The sequence below is a fragment of the Echinops telfairi genome, unplaced genomic scaffold (genome assembly GCF_000313985.2).
Source record: "Echinops telfairi isolate 266 unplaced genomic scaffold, ASM31398v2 ScPeMD7_5592;HRSCAF=6446, whole genome shotgun sequence".
NCBI lineage: Eukaryota > Metazoa > Chordata > Mammalia > Afrosoricida > Tenrecidae > Echinops > Echinops telfairi.
In genome coordinates this window covers 46,268,081-46,285,903 of record NW_022109491.1, presented here as the reverse complement: position 1 = coordinate 46,285,903, position 17,823 = coordinate 46,268,081, and the positions used below count along the sequence as shown (strand labels likewise).

Genomic DNA, 17,823 nt, shown 5'->3' with positions numbered 1-17,823 from the left:
CAGGGTGGTGGGCTTCCCTGCTCAGAGGGAGGAACGTTGAGTACCTTTGGTCGGGAGGCTTGTTTTAGCAGTGGAGCACCTCCAGGCATTTAATTGGAGGCACTAGATTTGCTCACCCACTGAGCTTAGTGTCTATGGGCTGAGGCTTATGGTGCAGTGTGGTCCTTTGGAGCATTTAACAACATCATTAAAAGCTGTATGATATTGCCCATGCAGGGCAGAGGTCAAGGGCTGTATGAATGAAAGGCAAGGACCCAAGAGAAGGGTGTGTTTCTATAGGCATGGCTGAGAAGAGATTGCCTAGACAGCCACACCTGTATCCTGAGCATTCTGGTCCCGAATGGTAACCTGTCAGCTTTCTTAATAAACATTATAACTGTGAATATTGACTGTGAGTTCCATGGTCACTGCAATGAGTTTTTGAACCCAGCTGAGCAGTAGAGAGTTTGAGGGACGGAAGGTGGGGGCATGGCTAACCGCAGCCTCAGAGGAATTGGCTTTGGGCAGGTAAGGCTAATGGTGGTGGCTCTTTTCCCTCTTATGAAAACAGACACTGTCTCCACATCTTTCTGTTATACAACAAAACAAGGACATTGGTTCCTTTTAGGCTGCATCACAAATCAGAGGTTCAAGATTTTCGTCTCAAGTTGGCACCACCATGCCTCTCTGGTCCAGTTCTCAAAATACTCTTTTCTGAAAAGAGTAGAATGTTCTCAAGGAAATAAACCAAACTGTGAATTAAAAAATAAAAACAAGTCACCCTCAATAGTAAAGCTTGAGCATGATTTAATACTTATTTTATTTTTTAACTAATCTGAACCAAAGTGTTTTGATGTTGGAAGTCCTAGGGAATCATTTCAATCTTCTTTTCCAATTCATGCTTATATTCTTTGGTTCTTAATAACAATTATTAGGGTGTCTGGAAAAGAGGTATATTAGAAAAATAACACACATGGATATCTAAATTGTTGTACCCTTCAAAATATGTAGGGTGCTTTCTTTTCTTCAAATAGTTAAAAAGATTTTCAAAGAAGATATCATTTTGACTTATCGCAACTAAAGAAAGCAAAATATCACATTTTTAAAAAACTTTTGTCATTTAGGAATTTGAACAGATAGCTGTTTTATGTCATAGGCAAGAGTCTGTGGTGAGTAGTTTGAATGAAATAAAAATTTGGGGATAGCTAACAACTTTGGGATTGAAAATATTTTGTTTTTATTGAAGCAATACTTAAAAACAGAACTTTCCTAAGATTGACATCATATGGATAAAATAAAAATATTAACCACAGAATCACAAACTCTGCAAAATGGAGATTATTAGAAACTTTAGACTAAGTTTTCCATTGAAAAATACTGAAGTGAGAATGGTATTGGTACGAAAATTCACTAGGAAGGGCCACATGCTGGTGTAACAAGCAATGAGACCTCTTCCTATACAGCGTGAAGCACTAGTCATGAGAAAACTCCTTCTGTCTGTGAAGTTACTAGGTTCAGACTTTGAGTGCTCATTCCAGTAGGGCCTGAAAATGTGTACAGACGGTGTAAAGTACTTGTCTGTCCCTATGTGAACAGAGACACGATGGGAGCTCGAGAGGCTAGATGGCTCTCTGGAATCAAGTCATGAGAAGGGGCCTTGCAGTGGACAAAGAGAGCTAGTTTCCAAGAGGTTAATTCATCTTTTTTGAGCCCAAGCCACCAGGCAGTGAGGTATGTGTTGGATTTCTCAACCCAGGGGAGAGATGAGGCTACCTCCTCCTGTACAGATTTATAACCTCAGCTCCCCTAGGGAGCAGTCCTACTGTGTCCTGTAGAGTTCCTACAGATTAACTTGATGGCAGTTGATTGGCTGGTTGGTTCTTTGGAGTTCTGGTGGGCACATGCTGAGCCGTGACTGCAAAGTTGGTGGTTCAAACTCACCCCCACCAGTGGCTCTGCAGGAGAAAGATGAGGTTCTATGCTGTCATAAAGATTTACAGCATTGGAAACCTCTAAGTCAAAATTGACTTGATGGCAGTGGGCTTTTATGGGCTTGGGGTGGGGGCGTGGGGTTACCCTCTTTAGTTTTATTCTACAAGCTGATGCGATTTAACTACACTTTATTCAAGAACCTCTAAATGGAATGCCTTCTGGCAAAAGTGCTTTCAACAGTCGTCTAAATGGATTGCAAGTTGTCCATGTAAGACACAATCGTTTCAAATGGCTTTTTTCATTTTGAGACCGACTGATGGCTTATCATTTCATACTTGTTTAGAAAGCCCTGATCTAAAAGGCAGTAATATCAGCACAAGGATAATTGGGAGTGAGTGAGAACTCTTTGGTTTCTTTGTTGGCTCATTCTTCATGCAACTGAAAAACCACTCAAGAAGATCTCTACATTCTAAAGAGATGCATATACACACATTCTTTTGTCCTTTATACATATGAATGACTGCTCTAAATTCTATATTGGTTGAACTAGTGACGGGTCTCCTCCTCCTTCTTGATTTCAGGTGTAAACTTTCGGTAAGTTTTGGCTTTAAATTAAAACCCTTGGCATATAGGTCAGCACTATCTCCTTCAGAAATTGTGGGAAAGGAAGACTGAATTTTTTTTTTTTCTGAAGCAGAAAAATCTGACATTCTGGAAAAGCTTGTGAGCATTGGTACCCATCTATCCTGAAACAGTTCAAGGCTTTGGCGTCTGGGTATGGCATTCAGAGTGACAGTGGTCTGCTGTTCTTCCCAGGAAATAAGAACTAGGGGGAACAAGCACACAACCAGGAGCATGAAGAGAAAGAATCAAATCTAAGCTTCCAGTCTTACCAGGAGTGTAACCCTCTTCAAGCCACCCAGATAGAGGGGGTGAAAGAGTCAGCCTGCTGTGAAGCAAACACGGGACATGTACCATCATTTGGGATTTTAACCTACGGGGCACCAGTCCGACAGCCCGTGCAGTAAAGAAGATATCAAGGGATGGTCTGATAATTCCTTGGGAAAATGTAAACTTTTCCCATGAACCTTGTTCCCTTTCTCCCATTGCTTGGAAGCTCTCTGATCATTGTAGACGCTGTCATTTCGTTGTACAGCTTGTTTCTTGTCACACTGTTTAAGGTATAAAACTTGCTGGATTCTGACAGAATTTCTGAAACAGTTTGGAGGAAGAAATCACACTGTTTTTGCAGCGTTTGCAGGAATAAACATAGAATTTCTCGAATCAACCTGGTTTCTAGCTTTGGCTATACAGTGAGAAGTGCCCTAGGACTCTTGTCAGAGGGCAACAACTTCCCATAGCTTGGCCTCAATTCTTAGATTTGAAAATATAAATAATGCCTACGTACATACCAACCTAAAATTGGTTATGAAACTCAAAGGAGTTCGTGCATTAATAAGTCAGTAAATGTTTTATGTAGGAACACAGAAAGCACATAATTAGGCTAAACCCATTGTCTTGTGAAGAGCCCTAATCTAGGAAATCATGCATTCAAAGTTTTGGTTTTTGAATGCAGCAAAACCCGCAAAAGCAGCACTTGTCTAAGGTGGAAATATATCAAAAAAGGAAAACTTAAATATTTTCCACTAATAGTGATAGAAATAATGGTAAGATAGTGCCCTATCAAAGGCAGATGGCTTGTGAGGCTTAAAAAGCAAGGCAATCACATCAAGTTTCAGCTCTTACAGGCAGGGTTGGATGATCAAATAAACAAGGTAAGCACGGGTTTACTTGCACTTATTTACTAATCTGTAATCAACAATTTGACGTTTTCCACCACATCAAAGATTCTGTTTCTGGGTGTGACTAACCGTCTCTCAACCCCACAGCACCTTCCTAAAAGAATCATAGCCTCTTTTACAAGTTTATAATCCCTGACAGAGATGGAATATCCAGTAAGCACAGTCTTGCTTAAGCTTTCTTACTACTCTGCAGTGAACAGTTTCATATTGGGTAATCCACGAGTGCTCACAAATTTCACAATAATTGGGGCCACTTCTTTGTCTTCTTATAAGTTGTTCAGGTTAACTTATTTACTGTACGCCCAACTCTAAAAGTCCAGCATTTTACTGTACATTTAAAACATAAAGGAGCCCTGGGGGTACAGTGAGGTAAGTGCTGGGCTGTCAGTTCAAATCCACCAGCTGCTTTGGAAAAGCAAGATGAAGCAGTCTGCTCCTATACAGATGTATAGTCTTAGAAACCCCAAGGAGTAGTTTTCTGTCCTGTAGGATCACCATGAATCAGAATGGAGTCAATGGAGGTAGAGTGGGTTCAAACATAGAATGAAGGAAATAGTTCAGAGACAAAAAGAATGAAGGTTTCATTGGTGAAGCAACGGGGATGATGACGATGATCGTGTAGCCCAGTGTGGTTAGCCTAAGGTTCTTTACTTCATGTCATCTCTATGGGATTTTTAAATCTTGCTGTGTTTTTCAGAGGCAAACAGGTTAGGTGTGTATGTTATCTGAAGGGCTAAATGATTCTGAGAGTCTTCTCTTATTTTCATAACTGTTAGTGATCTTGTTATCTGGTAAGTCAACAGACACACATCCTGAGACTAGCCTAAAACTTCAAGCACCTTATTGTTTGTTTGTTTGCACATGGTTAACAATTGTCTCCCAAGAGTATTCTACAACCCAAGTTAATGTAATACATCCATATGTGACTTCCCAAAGTGTCTAGCCCAAAGTAAAAGGTATGTATTCTGATTTCAAATAGGATGCCATCAAGACTGCCTGTGTTGCTGCCAATCTCCTGGCTGCTGACCTTCTAATAAACCTTCTCTTTCTTGCTCTAACTTTGAGTAAATTGGCTGTGATGCTCCTAAGTAAAAACCCACATTAGTAGTAACAAACTGACCTATTTGATACAAAATTTGGCAATGCCTAAGGAGGGCCTACCCATACCTCAAAAGACATTGGTTAATAACGTCTTTGTTAATAAAGGGTTAGTGTACTCTGACAATCTCCCTCAGTTTCTGAGAGAAGTTGTAAGGACAATGAAGAAAACCTATAAACAAAAAGCAGTTAGAACAACATTGGGTTCAAGTCACAGAACAAAGTTCAAATATTGAACCTGCTCATTGCTACCTGGTATGGCTTGGGACATATTGCTCCACTTGGGAAAGACTTGCCTTGCTCCTTCTAACAGAAGATGAATTCTGCTTCAGTGGGCAAGGGAAGAACCTGCTTAAGTAGCCTTCGTAGGCTGCCAGCTCATACTGGATGCCCCATAAGTGCCACCTGCATTCTTAGTTCATGCAAATCTAAGCCTAACCCACTACTATTGAGTCAATTCCAACTCACAATGACCCCACATAGGGTTCCTGAGACAAAATCTTTCAGGGGCAGATAGAGTCACCTTTCTCCCTTGAGGAGTCAAGGTTGAACCCCTGACCTTGTAGTGAAAAGCCCCATGCTTACCCCACAGCACAGCAGGCCCTTAGATTTATAGTGAAACGTTACATGCTTCTGAAGCTGCACAGTATATTGTCAGCATGCTGTACACTAAGTTTTTTTACTTAATATAATTAAAAAGATTGCCCTTGAAAATGCAGTTAGTCTAAGGTACTTTACTTAATGGCATCTCTATGGAATTTTCATAACTTGCTACATTGCTCAAAAGCAGACAGGTTGGAAGTTGCATCACCTAAAAGGCAGGATAATGCTAAGAATCGTCTTGTATTTACCCAGCTGTTAGTGATTAAAAGTAAGGCTCTATCTAGTCAACAAACACGTCCTCAGACTGGCCCATGAATGAAGAACCTTATTGTTCTTTTTGCTAGCTAATGGTCAACAGTTGTTTCCAGTAGTTACCCAGGAACTGGAGTTAATGTAAAAGTAAAGCCAAAGGTATATAGTCTCTATGTATTCTGATTTCAAACAGCATAGCACAAAGGCAGTTTGTTTTCACTGTTGGGCTGCTAACCACAAGGTCAGCAGTTAAACACCACCAGCAGCTCTGCAAGATAAAGATGAGGCTCTCTACTCCAGTAAAGTCTCAGAAATCCATAGGGGCAGTACTACTCTGTCCTATAACATCTCTATGAGTCAGAATTGACATAATGGCAGTGTTGGTTGTTTGGGTTGTTTTTGGTTTATTTTGTCTTCTCCCTGGTATATCTTCTAAATAAAAACTTCCCTTTTTTCTTCTGACTTGGAGTAGATATAAAATACCTGCATTTCAGTTAGCAATGTCTTTGGAGATATGGAGTCATTGAACTCAGATTTCACTACAAAAGAAGCTAACCTCAAAGCTACTTCCTGGGACTAAAACTTTGGTTGAGATGTGAGGCTGAGTTGTGAGCCTTTTCCATGGGGTCTGGCTGGTGCTGTGGCCACAACAGCTTCATGATGACATCACTCTGACAAGCTCACCCTAAACCCACAGCCAGCAAGCTGCTTGGGCAGCCTTGATGTCTGACAGACCAGAATTCCTGGAAAAGATGGGGTCTCTGGTGGGACTAGGGAAAGAGGAGGTGTGTGGATGTTGCTACCATTTCCGCTAACCCTTTTAAAATTTCAGGCACACTACCAGGGAACATTCCTTCCAGCCACATCTTAGCCCTAGCTGCGCCCTGCCAACTCAGCTCAGTCCAACCACAAGAAAACAAATCCGACTTTGATTCCTTTGTGTGAAAACTGAGGAGTTGCCTACACTGTCTAAGGAGGAGGAAAACCAAAAGAGAGAAAGTCCTCTCTACCGCATGTTGCTTGTTTACTTCCACAAACTGACCCGGTTGATGGGAGAAATTAGCTTTTTAGCTTCTGGGGTCACATGGAAACATTTAGTGGCTCTATAGGCGGTGCCGCCAAGGGGAGGCGGTCTCTGAAATGAGCTCCGTATAGCCAACCTTCTGGAACAAGGCAAAACAGAAAAATTCCTTCCATAGTTGCTCTGGAGGAAAAAAAAAAGGCTGCTTAGGAACAAGGAAATTAGGATTTCCCTTGTTTGAAATTCATCGTGAACAATTCAGCCCTTAAGTAAGGCTATAACTCGCTCACTGCCATCAATCAATGCTGACTCTTAGTGACTCCTTGTGGGTTTCCGAGACTGTTACTGTTCATAGGAGAAAGCCCAGTCTCTCTCCCTCAGCGCTGCTGGTGGTTTCAAACTGCTGACCATGTGGATCTCAGCCCTACAATAACCACTACACAACCAGGGCTCCTCAATGAGGCTATCAAGAGAGCATTTACCCTTCACTTTGGAGAAAACACCTTTTATGTGACTTCAAAACCAAGCTTCATAATTTAAAGGTTCATAATGTAAACTTCTCTTTTCCTTTTCCCCTTGTTTACTCTAATACTGTATCTCTCACAGTACTCTTCTAGGGCTTGGGTGCCGGCAGGAAGTGGAATTCTGCAAGGTATGCCACGGACTTCTGGGAGTTGGGTTTATTCTGAGTACCGAGCCAAGACTTGCTTCTCAGGTGTGTTCTCTGTGAAAACTCCCCCAGGTGCACACCCATATCTCTGCCTGCTTATGAACACAAGAAGGGACTTCAAAAAAGCTCAAGGTGAAAGAGAACTGAAAGAAAGTGAATGTTTCCCATGATTTTTTTAAACTCCTTCATATGCTACACCTCAATAAAAAGTTTACTTCTCAAACAAAACAGAGCAAAACAGCCTGCCCCTCGCTACACAGCACAAGCACCTTTCGCCATATACCCCACCTGCAAAGACACACATTTTCCAAAAACTCTTGACATGCCCCATGCACAGTACACACTTGTTGCACATACACGGCACACAAGCAAGTGGCACATGGTCCTTTGAAGTCAAAGCAGCTCAAATGCCATTCCTGCCACAATCATATCATAGTTTATCAGTCGTTTCCCACAACCTTTCCTAATCTGGCGGGGCACGTGGAAGGCAGGGCTTCTTTCAGAAGCAAATCTTTCTGTGGGAGTGCAGTGAAGGAGTGGCGCTTGACGTTAGGAACGTCTCAGGGAAAACTCAATCCAAACATCAAACTTATGGTGCCCTGTCCTATACAACCACAATCTGTCTTATATTGAAAACAAAATAAAAGGAGTAGGCACTCACCTATTTGGTCTTCGGGGATCAGAGACTCAATAGGAGGGTCCAGTTCCGAGCTCTGGGCCAAGTAGTTCTTGACCTGGGTCATGAACTGCCGGATGGTCTGCAGCAGGTCCGTGCTGGACACGTGGCACTCCTTGTTCTCCTGCAGGAAGCTCACGTAGTCCTGCACTAGGCACCCGAAGTAGGTGCACTTGTCCCGGGAGAGCTCAGCAATCCTCCGGACCATCCTCTTCTCGGGCGTCATGAAGGAGCTGAAGACGCCGCTCATCTTCCGCAGCTGGGACTTGACAATCTTGGGCAGCACGAAGGAGCTGCTCCTCTTCTTGGACTTGATCGGCGGGGGCATCGTCTCCTGGTCGCTTTCCCCCTCGTAGTCCTCCAGGCTGCTGTTCGTGTCCACCTCGTACCCGAAGAGAGGCATGCTGCGGTCGAACTCCAGGGAGTCGGAGGAGGAAGTGGAAATGCTCATGTCGCTCAGTCGCTGCCTACCTCCATTCCATGGGGGCTGTGACTCAGAGCAGGGAGGCTGGGACTTTGTGCAACTGCCCTGTGCCTCCGAGGGCGGGGCCCCGCCAGCGCTGCCAGCTGTGCTCAGCTCGGGCTCCAGGCTGGGTATAGGCCAGCAGCCAGATCCAGGCCGGCTACCAGTCAAGGTCTTTGCACCGCCTTCTGCCTCCAGGAAAGAAGCCTGCTTCTTCAGCCGGGGCGGAGGGATGGGTGTTGGTTTTGCTCCAGGCACAGCTCCGGCCTCCTGTTTGTTATGGTTGGCTGTTTCTGGCATGCTCGCCTGGGTCTGAGTCCTGGGCAGCTGGGGGCTGGTGCGGAGACTATTAATAAAGGGTGGAGGGGGCCTGGGTGGGGGAGACCGAGGTCTCTCGGTGCCATTTACGCTCGGAATCCTTGTGTTGGGTCGCGGCAGGCTTCCACTGAGGTCCTGACTGTGCACTTTCAAGAAAAGAGGATTTATAAAGCACAGAGCTCCGTTGCTCTGGCTGCACTCCAGTTCTGAAGGCGTCCTGGTTTTTATAGAATGCACTCCATTTATAAGGCAGAGCTGATGCGAGCCAGGACAAGCACCGTCTGAGGAGAGAGGCCTATGGGGAGGTGGAGGGTTTGGGGGTTGGCTGTCAGCTGGTGAGCTCCAAAAATCTGAAAGTTATTATCAGTGAACACAAGAATGTAAATACAATACACTTAGGCCATTCCTTCACAAATAAAAAAACACACTATTTCAAGGGCATCTTTGGAGCATAAGGCACTGATGTGGGATTAGAGTGGGCTGATTTTGTGTGTGTGTGTGTGTGTGTGTGTGTGTGTGTGTGTGTGTGTACATTTTGACTGCATTCCCTTATGGAAAGGGTGGAAAGGCTGCCAGACCCAGCTTTGGGCCCACAGGAAGGTTCCAGGGACTTTTAACCTTCAAAGCCCTTGAGAAATGGCTTGGCCAGCATACAACTCCAGCTCGGCCTTTTCATAGGTCTGTAGGAAGTACAAAGCAAATAAATAAAAATAATTGGAGCCGTTACGGTATTAGCTGGAGAAAAGTCACTGGGACACCTGAGTTTACAAAAACAGAGTCAATGTATGAAGTACCACCACCCCTTCCCATCAGTTTCCTCTGAGGTCCGCTCAGAAGAGGCAGCCATCAGACAGGGGATCAGGCAACACTCTTGCCCATCTGTGGGCAAGACTAACAGCTGGGCCTGGGCAGGGGGCAATTTATACAATTTGTATGGGGTTTTACATGTTCATATTCAACCTTAAAACCCGGAAAGGAGGAAAATATACTTAGGGGCCCCGTTAGCAAAATCAACCGACAAAACTATAGCAAACATACAGTGCTGGTGCTACCATTTATCTTAGCCATTGCCTATTATTTCTAAATCCAGTAACTTCTTTAGCAAGGATATATTCAACACTCTGGAGACTTCCCGTTTGCTTACTGCATCTATATCACCTGCGTGACTCCTTGTTTTCTGTGCAAATGGTGGTGATAAATGTTGCCTGTTATAACTTCCATTTGCTCAAAGTTCTTTTCTCTCTCTTTTACAGCACGGCTGTATGTGTGTGTCATATATTCTCTTCCTATGGGCCCAGGATAGGTGTTCTCAAGTGAGGAGAGGCTTATGCTGGGAGCTCTTTCGGCACCTTGTCAGTGTTATAAGACTGGCCTGGCATTGAGGCAAATGTCTCCAGCCCTGTGGACATTCCCTATGGCCTTCTTGATTTCATTCCAAACTTTTGATATTGTCTCTTGAAATCAAAACATTTTCGATATATCACCTTAAATCAAATATATTAAAATAAGTAATATTAAGCATATGATTCATTCCACTGGTTCTATTTTGCTTTTTTCAATGTGACTCCTAGGAAATTTAAAATTACTCATAGCTTCTGTTATTGTTCTGTGAGCCAGCACAGGTCTTGGCGGGACTGGTCCCGCCTGTCCCACTTGAGTCCAGACAGAGGCTCTGGACCTCTGTCATACTTGTAAGTCTTTAAGACTCCTATACCTGCTTCACAAGTGTGTATTTCTCCCATATAAACTATGAACACTGGGGGAGGTGGGGGTGGAAGGGAGGGCTGGCAACCAATCAACATTGACTCCTTGCTATGGGAATTGTGCCTACCACGTAAGCCCTCTCAAAATATTTGTTAGATGAACAAATAAATAAGACCCAGGATTTTACAGTGTCCTTTATAGTGTACACATTGATAAAGACTAATTGAATACACATTAATACGACTTTATTTGCTTCAGGGTTGTGGCCACCAGAATAACCAGAGCACAGCACTGTCTATGGCACCTCAGCCTCTCAGCCAAGCTCTGAGCAAGGCCTGCACTCGGACCACCTGGCTAGGGGCCAGCGAGGGAGGTCACCAGGAAGAAGACTGAGACCTGGTTCAGTCCTTCAGGGTGCCTACAGTCTAGTTGCCTATAGGAACTTCGATTCAGAAAAATACTTTGAATTTGTCCTAAAGGCACGTACATCTTATTGCAGGATATGATTTGGTTTTCAAATGGGAACGTTTATATGTCCTGTATTTTGACCATATGGCTGCCTCTTTCCCAATCCATGAGCTAGACCAGTGTGGTAATTCTTGGAAGTCATCAAAAGGACACTTGGAGTTGCTGTCAAGTTCCTCTATTAATTATGCAGACGCTCTTGAAAAGGCCACCCTCCAAACAAGCGTTTTTGTATGCATAAAAATACACTGAAGGGGAACTGTCAATAATTTTGAATTGCAGGCCCAGGGACCACATTTTTCTTGGACTCTAGGGGCCCTAGCATTTGCATGTTAGAATCCTAACCTTCATTCAAATACTGCAGGCTGGTTATTAATCCATCTAAATATGGAAGCCCCAAATCCTTAGTATTTATTCTTCAGATCTAAGAAGAATTTGTGTGTGTATGCAAAATTAAACCCAGGTGGAATCCCTAGGCAATGGAACAAAGATTGGTAACGTGCATGAGTACTATTTCCTGATCCATTGTCAATCTCTGCGCAGCATCAGCAAAGGGATGAGGTGGGAAGATGCACGCGCACAGCTGGCTAGCGTGATGACTCATGTCATGGTAGATGCAGCAAAGAACCTCAGGACTGAAATGCACATGTTGAGGACATGAAGAAATAGATGTTGCTCACTCTTTAATGCCTTAAAAGCACAGTCTTGTCAGTGCCCAGGTGTCACTCTAGAAATACAACCTGGCACATGATATGCGGGATTTGCTCTTTTCATCAAGCCCTGCTTTTCCCAGCAAGATGCCACAGCAAGGAAGGATGCTGAGTGAAGCAGGATAGATGTTTACAGTACTGATTATGACTGATTTTGTGGGTGCCCTAAACTCAGCTAGGGGGACTTGAGGAATACACTGGCAAATCAGCACCAGTCTAAGAGCTGGCTGCACACTGACTTGGACAAAGAATATCAGAATCCAGTTCAGGGAGGCATAGTAGTTATGTACTGGTCTATGATCCGCAAGGACAGCAGTTTGAAATGACCATCTGCTCCTCAGAAGAAAAATGAGGTTCTCGACGCCCGTGAACAGTTACAGGCTCAGAAACTCACAAGGGCAGGTCTCCCCTGTCCTAAAGGGTTGCTAAGAGTCAGCATTGACCTGATGGCATTGAGTCATGGCCTAGAAGGTTGTGTTTTGCCATGGGAATGGGGTTATGTTTAGCTATAGTTATATTTACATAACATTGTAGCCTTATCTAGCCTCACATTGATTCTGATCCATATATTTGTTCTAAGATGGGCCCAGAGAGGGGCACCTACTTACTTATTCCCAGCTGGGCTAGTTCTTCAAGCTGAGCCTCCGTCTTGGCTGTTGAAATGGCATAAGGCAACTTCAAGGTAAATGGCAGAACATCCCTGATATTTTAGAGAAGAGAAATGTTATACTGATATATCTTTTTGTCTATCTCCTTTCATTTTCATCCTAGAGATATTTTAACTTAAACTAAAATGTTCTAACTAGACACTGTATCACATCCAAGCAGAACCTGACAGATGATAAGAGTTAATGTTTATTATTCCTGCCCATATTATCATATTCAAGAAATGCTGTAAGAGAAGCCCTCATGGTTTCAGGATCTGGTATACAAAGGGAGAACATGTTGTTGTTGTTGTTTTTTAATGAATGAGTGGATATTCAGTGATGACAACAGTGACATGTCCAGTGGTGACATTGATCTTACACAATGCATTCATTCATTCACTCATTCATTCAACAGTTATTTATGATCATTTATGAGGTGACAGGTATTGTTTCAGGGGATGAGAACATAACAACAAACAGAAGGGTCCCGTCTTCATGGAGCTTCACTCCAGGCAACTATCAGACAATAAACAAATAGGTGATTCACGGAACATATGAGAAGGGAGTATGTGTTATAGATTTAAGGGGAATAAAGAGTGTAAGGGTGTTGGTGGTGAACAGGGAAACCCTCACTGAGGAGATGGTGTTTTATTGGAGGTAAGGGGGTGAGCCTGAGGAAGGGAGCATTTCTGGCAGTGCACGCAGTGGGTGCAAAGGCCCTGAGAAGAGGAGGGTCTGACAGATATGAAAAGGATGCCACTGTGGCTAGGGTGGGGCATGTGAGGGGCAAAACTCGGGGCCTCTGCCTACATTTCAACAGTATAGGACATCATTAAAAGGTGAACCAGATTAAATCTACACACTAAGAATTTTGAAATTTTAAGGCTGTTGAACATGAGTAACAAATTAGTTAAGTAAAAAGGATGAATAAAAAACACGAATAAATTTACTAGTGTCAAAAAAGCTGTACTGTGCTGTTTATATAAATCATCAGGTCAGGATTTGAGGGCAAGTGGAAGCTTATCAGCCCTGGGGTGTCAAGCCAGCTCGCCTCCTGCTTCCATGGACTCTTTTGCCTGTCCCCAAGATGTCAAGAGCACCACCTTCTACCAGTGTACCTTTTTCTGTTCTCCACCAATCTAGTGAAGCCCAGAGGATGTTGGGTGTTAGTAATACTCTTAGCCTGACCTGGGAGGAGCGTGACCTTGATCATAATCTTAAAAGGACATTTGTAATATTAAAGTATCATGAAAAAAATATGCTTGCATGGTGTACCTTCTTAATGAAAATCTGCTTTGTTCGGAAAATTGGGAGGGAAAAGGTACAAGTGACAAAAACCAACCTATGTTTACTATCAAGTTTTTATTTTGCTCAATGTAGTACCTGGGAACTAAACATCAAATGGCACATAATTTTTAAAATATGGATATATAAAGGAAACTATGCCTGTCATTCATTAACGAATGGGATCAGTCTCTGACATCTAGAAAATGAAATAGTGTACACCAGTCTGTTGAGCCAGTCAAAGGGTGCAACACAGCTGCTTCTTTGCAGATGCACACTAAAGGAAACACCTCTCTTTGTCTGTTAACGAAAGGACCGCCCCCCCAACCCGACTCGAAAGCTTGTATACAGACCAAAAAAAATCACCATAGACACAAATGTTTTACCTACGAGTTTCAGCACACAAAGATTTAAATAAAATGTTTTTGTTTTGTAAAATGTTGCTCTCTATATTCCTAAAGGGGAGGAAACTAATATTGTTGAGCAACTACTACAGTTTACATGGGGCCTATGCACAACCCTGAGAAGAAGTTATAATTTCCCCTCATGCAAATCAAGATCATAAAAAACAGACATGTGAAGTTTCTGGCACATACCTACAGAAGTTGGAGGTGAGCGAATTGGAACCAGTTTTGGGGGTCCCCAAAGTCTGTGCAACTGTATAGTACAGTGGGGAGATATGGGTTTGGGCATCAAAATAGGCCTGGAGTTAAATACCAGAGCTCCGACTTCATAATGAAATGATTCTAAACAAACCTGTCACTCTCTGAACTTCATGCTCCTTAGAGTGTGCCAGGAGGATCAGCAATAGCATACGTGGGGTACCCGAAAAACAAACACAAAAATGATGTTTTGTGTTGTTGTTTTTTTATGTGAGGGAGATAATGACTTTGGAGTTCGATTAACAGGTCAGACTGTTAATCAAGCTTTCTATTTCGAGGTTCTGAAAAGCTTGCATAATAGTGTGACCAAAAAAAAAAGGCCTGATTTGTGGCAGACAGGAGGCTGGTTTTGCCATCACAACAATGTACCTGCTCACGCAGCCATCTCAGTGTGCCAGTTTTGGGCAAAAGACAGCATGCCTCTCTTGCCCCATGCACCTTATTCACTTGACCTCACTCTGTGCGACTCCTCTTTGTTTCTGAGAATGAAAAGGGACATGAAAGGACAGCGATTTGATGACGTAGAAGGAAAAATGACAAGGTGCTGTCAGCTAACCAAACTGATGAGTTTGAAAAATGTTTCCAAGAATGGAATAGCAGATTTGACAAATGTATTAAGTGTAATGGAGAGTATTTTGAAGGTAATGGAGAGTACTTTGGGGGGGGGTACCCCCTCGTACATGTGTAGCCTACCACTGATCTAGAAGCCCCCACAAATATTAGTGGGGCTCTTAATTGTGTTGGCTTGATGCACAGCAACCTTAATACATATAACAGAACGAACATGGACGTGGGGTCTTTTCATGACCATTGATATTTTGTGTCAATTGTTTCAGCTATTGTGCAGTACTTTCCAACCGTGGGGCTCATCTTCCAGCACTTCACTGGACAATACTTTGCTGTTAAGTGCCATCGAGTCAGCTCTGACCCATAGCAACCCCATGCACAACAGAAGGAAACACTGCACGGTCCTGAGCCATCCTCACAATTGTTCTTATGCCTGAGCCCATTGATGCAGCCACTGTGTCAACTTATCTCCTTAAGGGCCTTCCTTTTCTTCTCTCCCCTCCACTTTACCAATGATGTTATTTTCCAGGGACTGGTTTCTCTTGACAATGTGTCCAAAGTTAGACAAAATCTTGTCATCCTTGCCTATAAGGAGCACTCTGGCCTTACTTTTTCCAACACTGCTCAATTTGTCCTTAAAACAGTCCATGGTACTTTCAATCTATAATAGTATAATCAATATATAAATCATATGGTTGTGATACTGAGATGTCGCCAATTACTATGGCCCTTCTAGCCATAATCCCTTCGTGACATATTCCAGCCTCTATGCCTGCAGTTATAATCCCATTTTGGAGGGTATCCTCTGTTATGCTAATGAATAAGATTATTCTGACTTTCCACCTTACTAGAAAATGTGCACCCAATCACCATCCTTTGTTTCCCTGGGAATATGGTCTGCTGAAAGACAAAAAACACACCTGCATATAAGATCGCTATTTCAGAAGCAGGAAGAGAGAGAATTCCTGGGACGATCAAAGAAAAAGAGCCACCAAATGGAGCATGGTTGAAATCCTTGCTTGAAGTGGCAGAGGTAGCAGAGGCCATGCCACACGGAGACCAGAGCCTGAAGCAAGGAGACCCGAAGATGAGCAGAGGAGCAGCAATGGATACTATGAGACCATGAGGCAGAGGAGCAGGGTGGCTTTCCCAGCCCACAGAGGCAGCAGCCAAGGGACCACGTGGCTGAGAAGCTGAAGACTAAGAAAGACTTGGCTGCCATCTGAAGAAAGAGGTTACTGTGGGCCAGTGACTGTATCCTCAACATTTTCTGATTCTGGCTTCTAGTAACCTGTTTATTTTCCTAGTAAATACCCTTAATCATCAGTATTGTCTGTGAAATCTGTGTGGCTATTGCAACAGACTGTCAAATCCAACCGAAAAGCAAAGTCATGGGAGGAATGGTTGGTGTGAGAGTAAGATAAAAGGAGGGAGGGTGAAGGCCATGTCCAGTTTCTGCCTCATAGCAGTAGGCTTTGGGCTGGTGAGGAGTTGGATTTTCCTTCTCCTTGTATAGCCAGATGAGGTCAGATATAGCCTCTATGCTGTTTTCCCAGATACACAGGGTTTTCATTGGCTAATTTTTAGAAGTAATTTATGGGAGACCCTGCCTGCTGGTATTTGAAATACCGGTGATGTAACTTCCAGCATCATAGAAGCAGAGAAGCCACTATTGTATGACAAATTGATAGACAAGTAGAGGCCCCAAATTATACTTATTACTAGTTCTAGCATTTCTACTAAAGTCTGGTCCCACGTATCACCTAGTAGCATGTCAGATCTTGCTGGAAATGCAAAATTTCAGGCTTTGCCTACATCTCCTGAAGCAGAATCTATTTTTTTCAGTCATTTTATTGGGGGCTGTACAACGCTTAACACAATCCCTCCATCCATCCATAGTTAACAAGGTTCCCGGGCGAGTCTAGTGCACACAGAGATTTGAAAGGCACTGCCTTACACAGTAGTGATGACCCCAATCCACACAGCGCTGGGAGACATGGAGGGAGCCCTGCGGCACCCCGGTTAAATGAACACTCAGCTAAATGACAGACCGGCAGTTTGAACCGTGGGGGAAGATGAGGCAGTCTGCTTCATAAACAGTGAGCCTTTGAGAACCCCATGGGAGAGTTCTACTCTGTCCTGCAGGTCAGAAACGGCTCGGCAGCAATGGGCTGGGCTGGGTTTGACTTACTGGAGAAGGACGTCCCGCTTGGTAACGTCGAGGGGCAGTGGAAAGAGAAAGGCCCTTGGTGAGATGGATCAACACAGAGGCTGCACAGTGGACCCGGGCACAGGGCCAATTGTAAGGATGACACGAGGCCAGGTGGTGTTTTTGTTCTGTTGTGCATAGGGTCGCTATGGGTTGGAACCAACTAACAATCACACCTAAGAATAGCAGGCAGTTGTTTTCTTCTGAAGGCTGACACGTGGGAGTTGGTGAACATTTTATTTAGGTGATGAGTCCTTGCACAGACTTCCAGTGGCAAGCCTCCAGGGACCCTCCATCCTGTTTTAATCAAGAAGCCGCAGGGCTGGTTCTGCTGCACAAACCCAGGAGCACTTAGAAACCAAAATAGAGGAAGAGGCCTTACCTGCTGATGCAGTAGAAAGCAATGAGCCGGAATAAATCTGCAAAACTGATTCCTGAGCCTTCCAGGGAAAAGGCTGGAAAAGAGATTTCAGAAACCAGCTAAGTCTCCCCAGTGCATTCTGAGAAAGGAGGAGCCCTCTACGACCACAGTCTGTGTGCGTGGGATCATTTCAGTTTTCAAACAAACTACTGTGTGGCTCATCAGGCCCAGCTGTGGGAAACATGTCTGTCAGCCAGCGCCAGGCCAGTAAATAGCTCCATGGCCTGGCGTCCTAACCTGACTCATCCCAAGCACATATGCCAGTGCTCAGTAAACAGACCAAAGCAGGCTTGAGTTGCACAATAATATTTCCTTTAAAGTTAAGAAAGCAAACTTGGGC

The 17,823-nt window shown here is 43.7% G+C and overlaps 1 protein-coding gene across 3 annotated transcripts in view; it reads right to left on the bottom strand.

Annotated features, from left to right (window-relative positions):
* The window catches only part of RIN2 (Ras and Rab interactor 2), a 202,091-nt gene that overhangs the window by 24,322 nt on the left and 159,946 nt on the right, over window positions 1–17,823 (bottom strand). For all 3 annotated transcript variants that reach the window (XM_045295366.1, XM_045295367.1, XM_045295368.1), the window contains 3 exons: window positions 17,445–17,517; window positions 12,302–12,393; window positions 8,019–9,164 (listed from right to left, as the gene is read on the bottom strand). In XM_045295366.1, coding sequence (XP_045151301.1) covers window positions 8,019–9,164; window positions 12,302–12,393; window positions 17,445–17,517 — 1,311 coding nt within the window. The remainder of the gene's footprint in view (window positions 1–8,018; window positions 9,165–12,301; window positions 12,394–17,444; window positions 17,518–17,823) is intronic.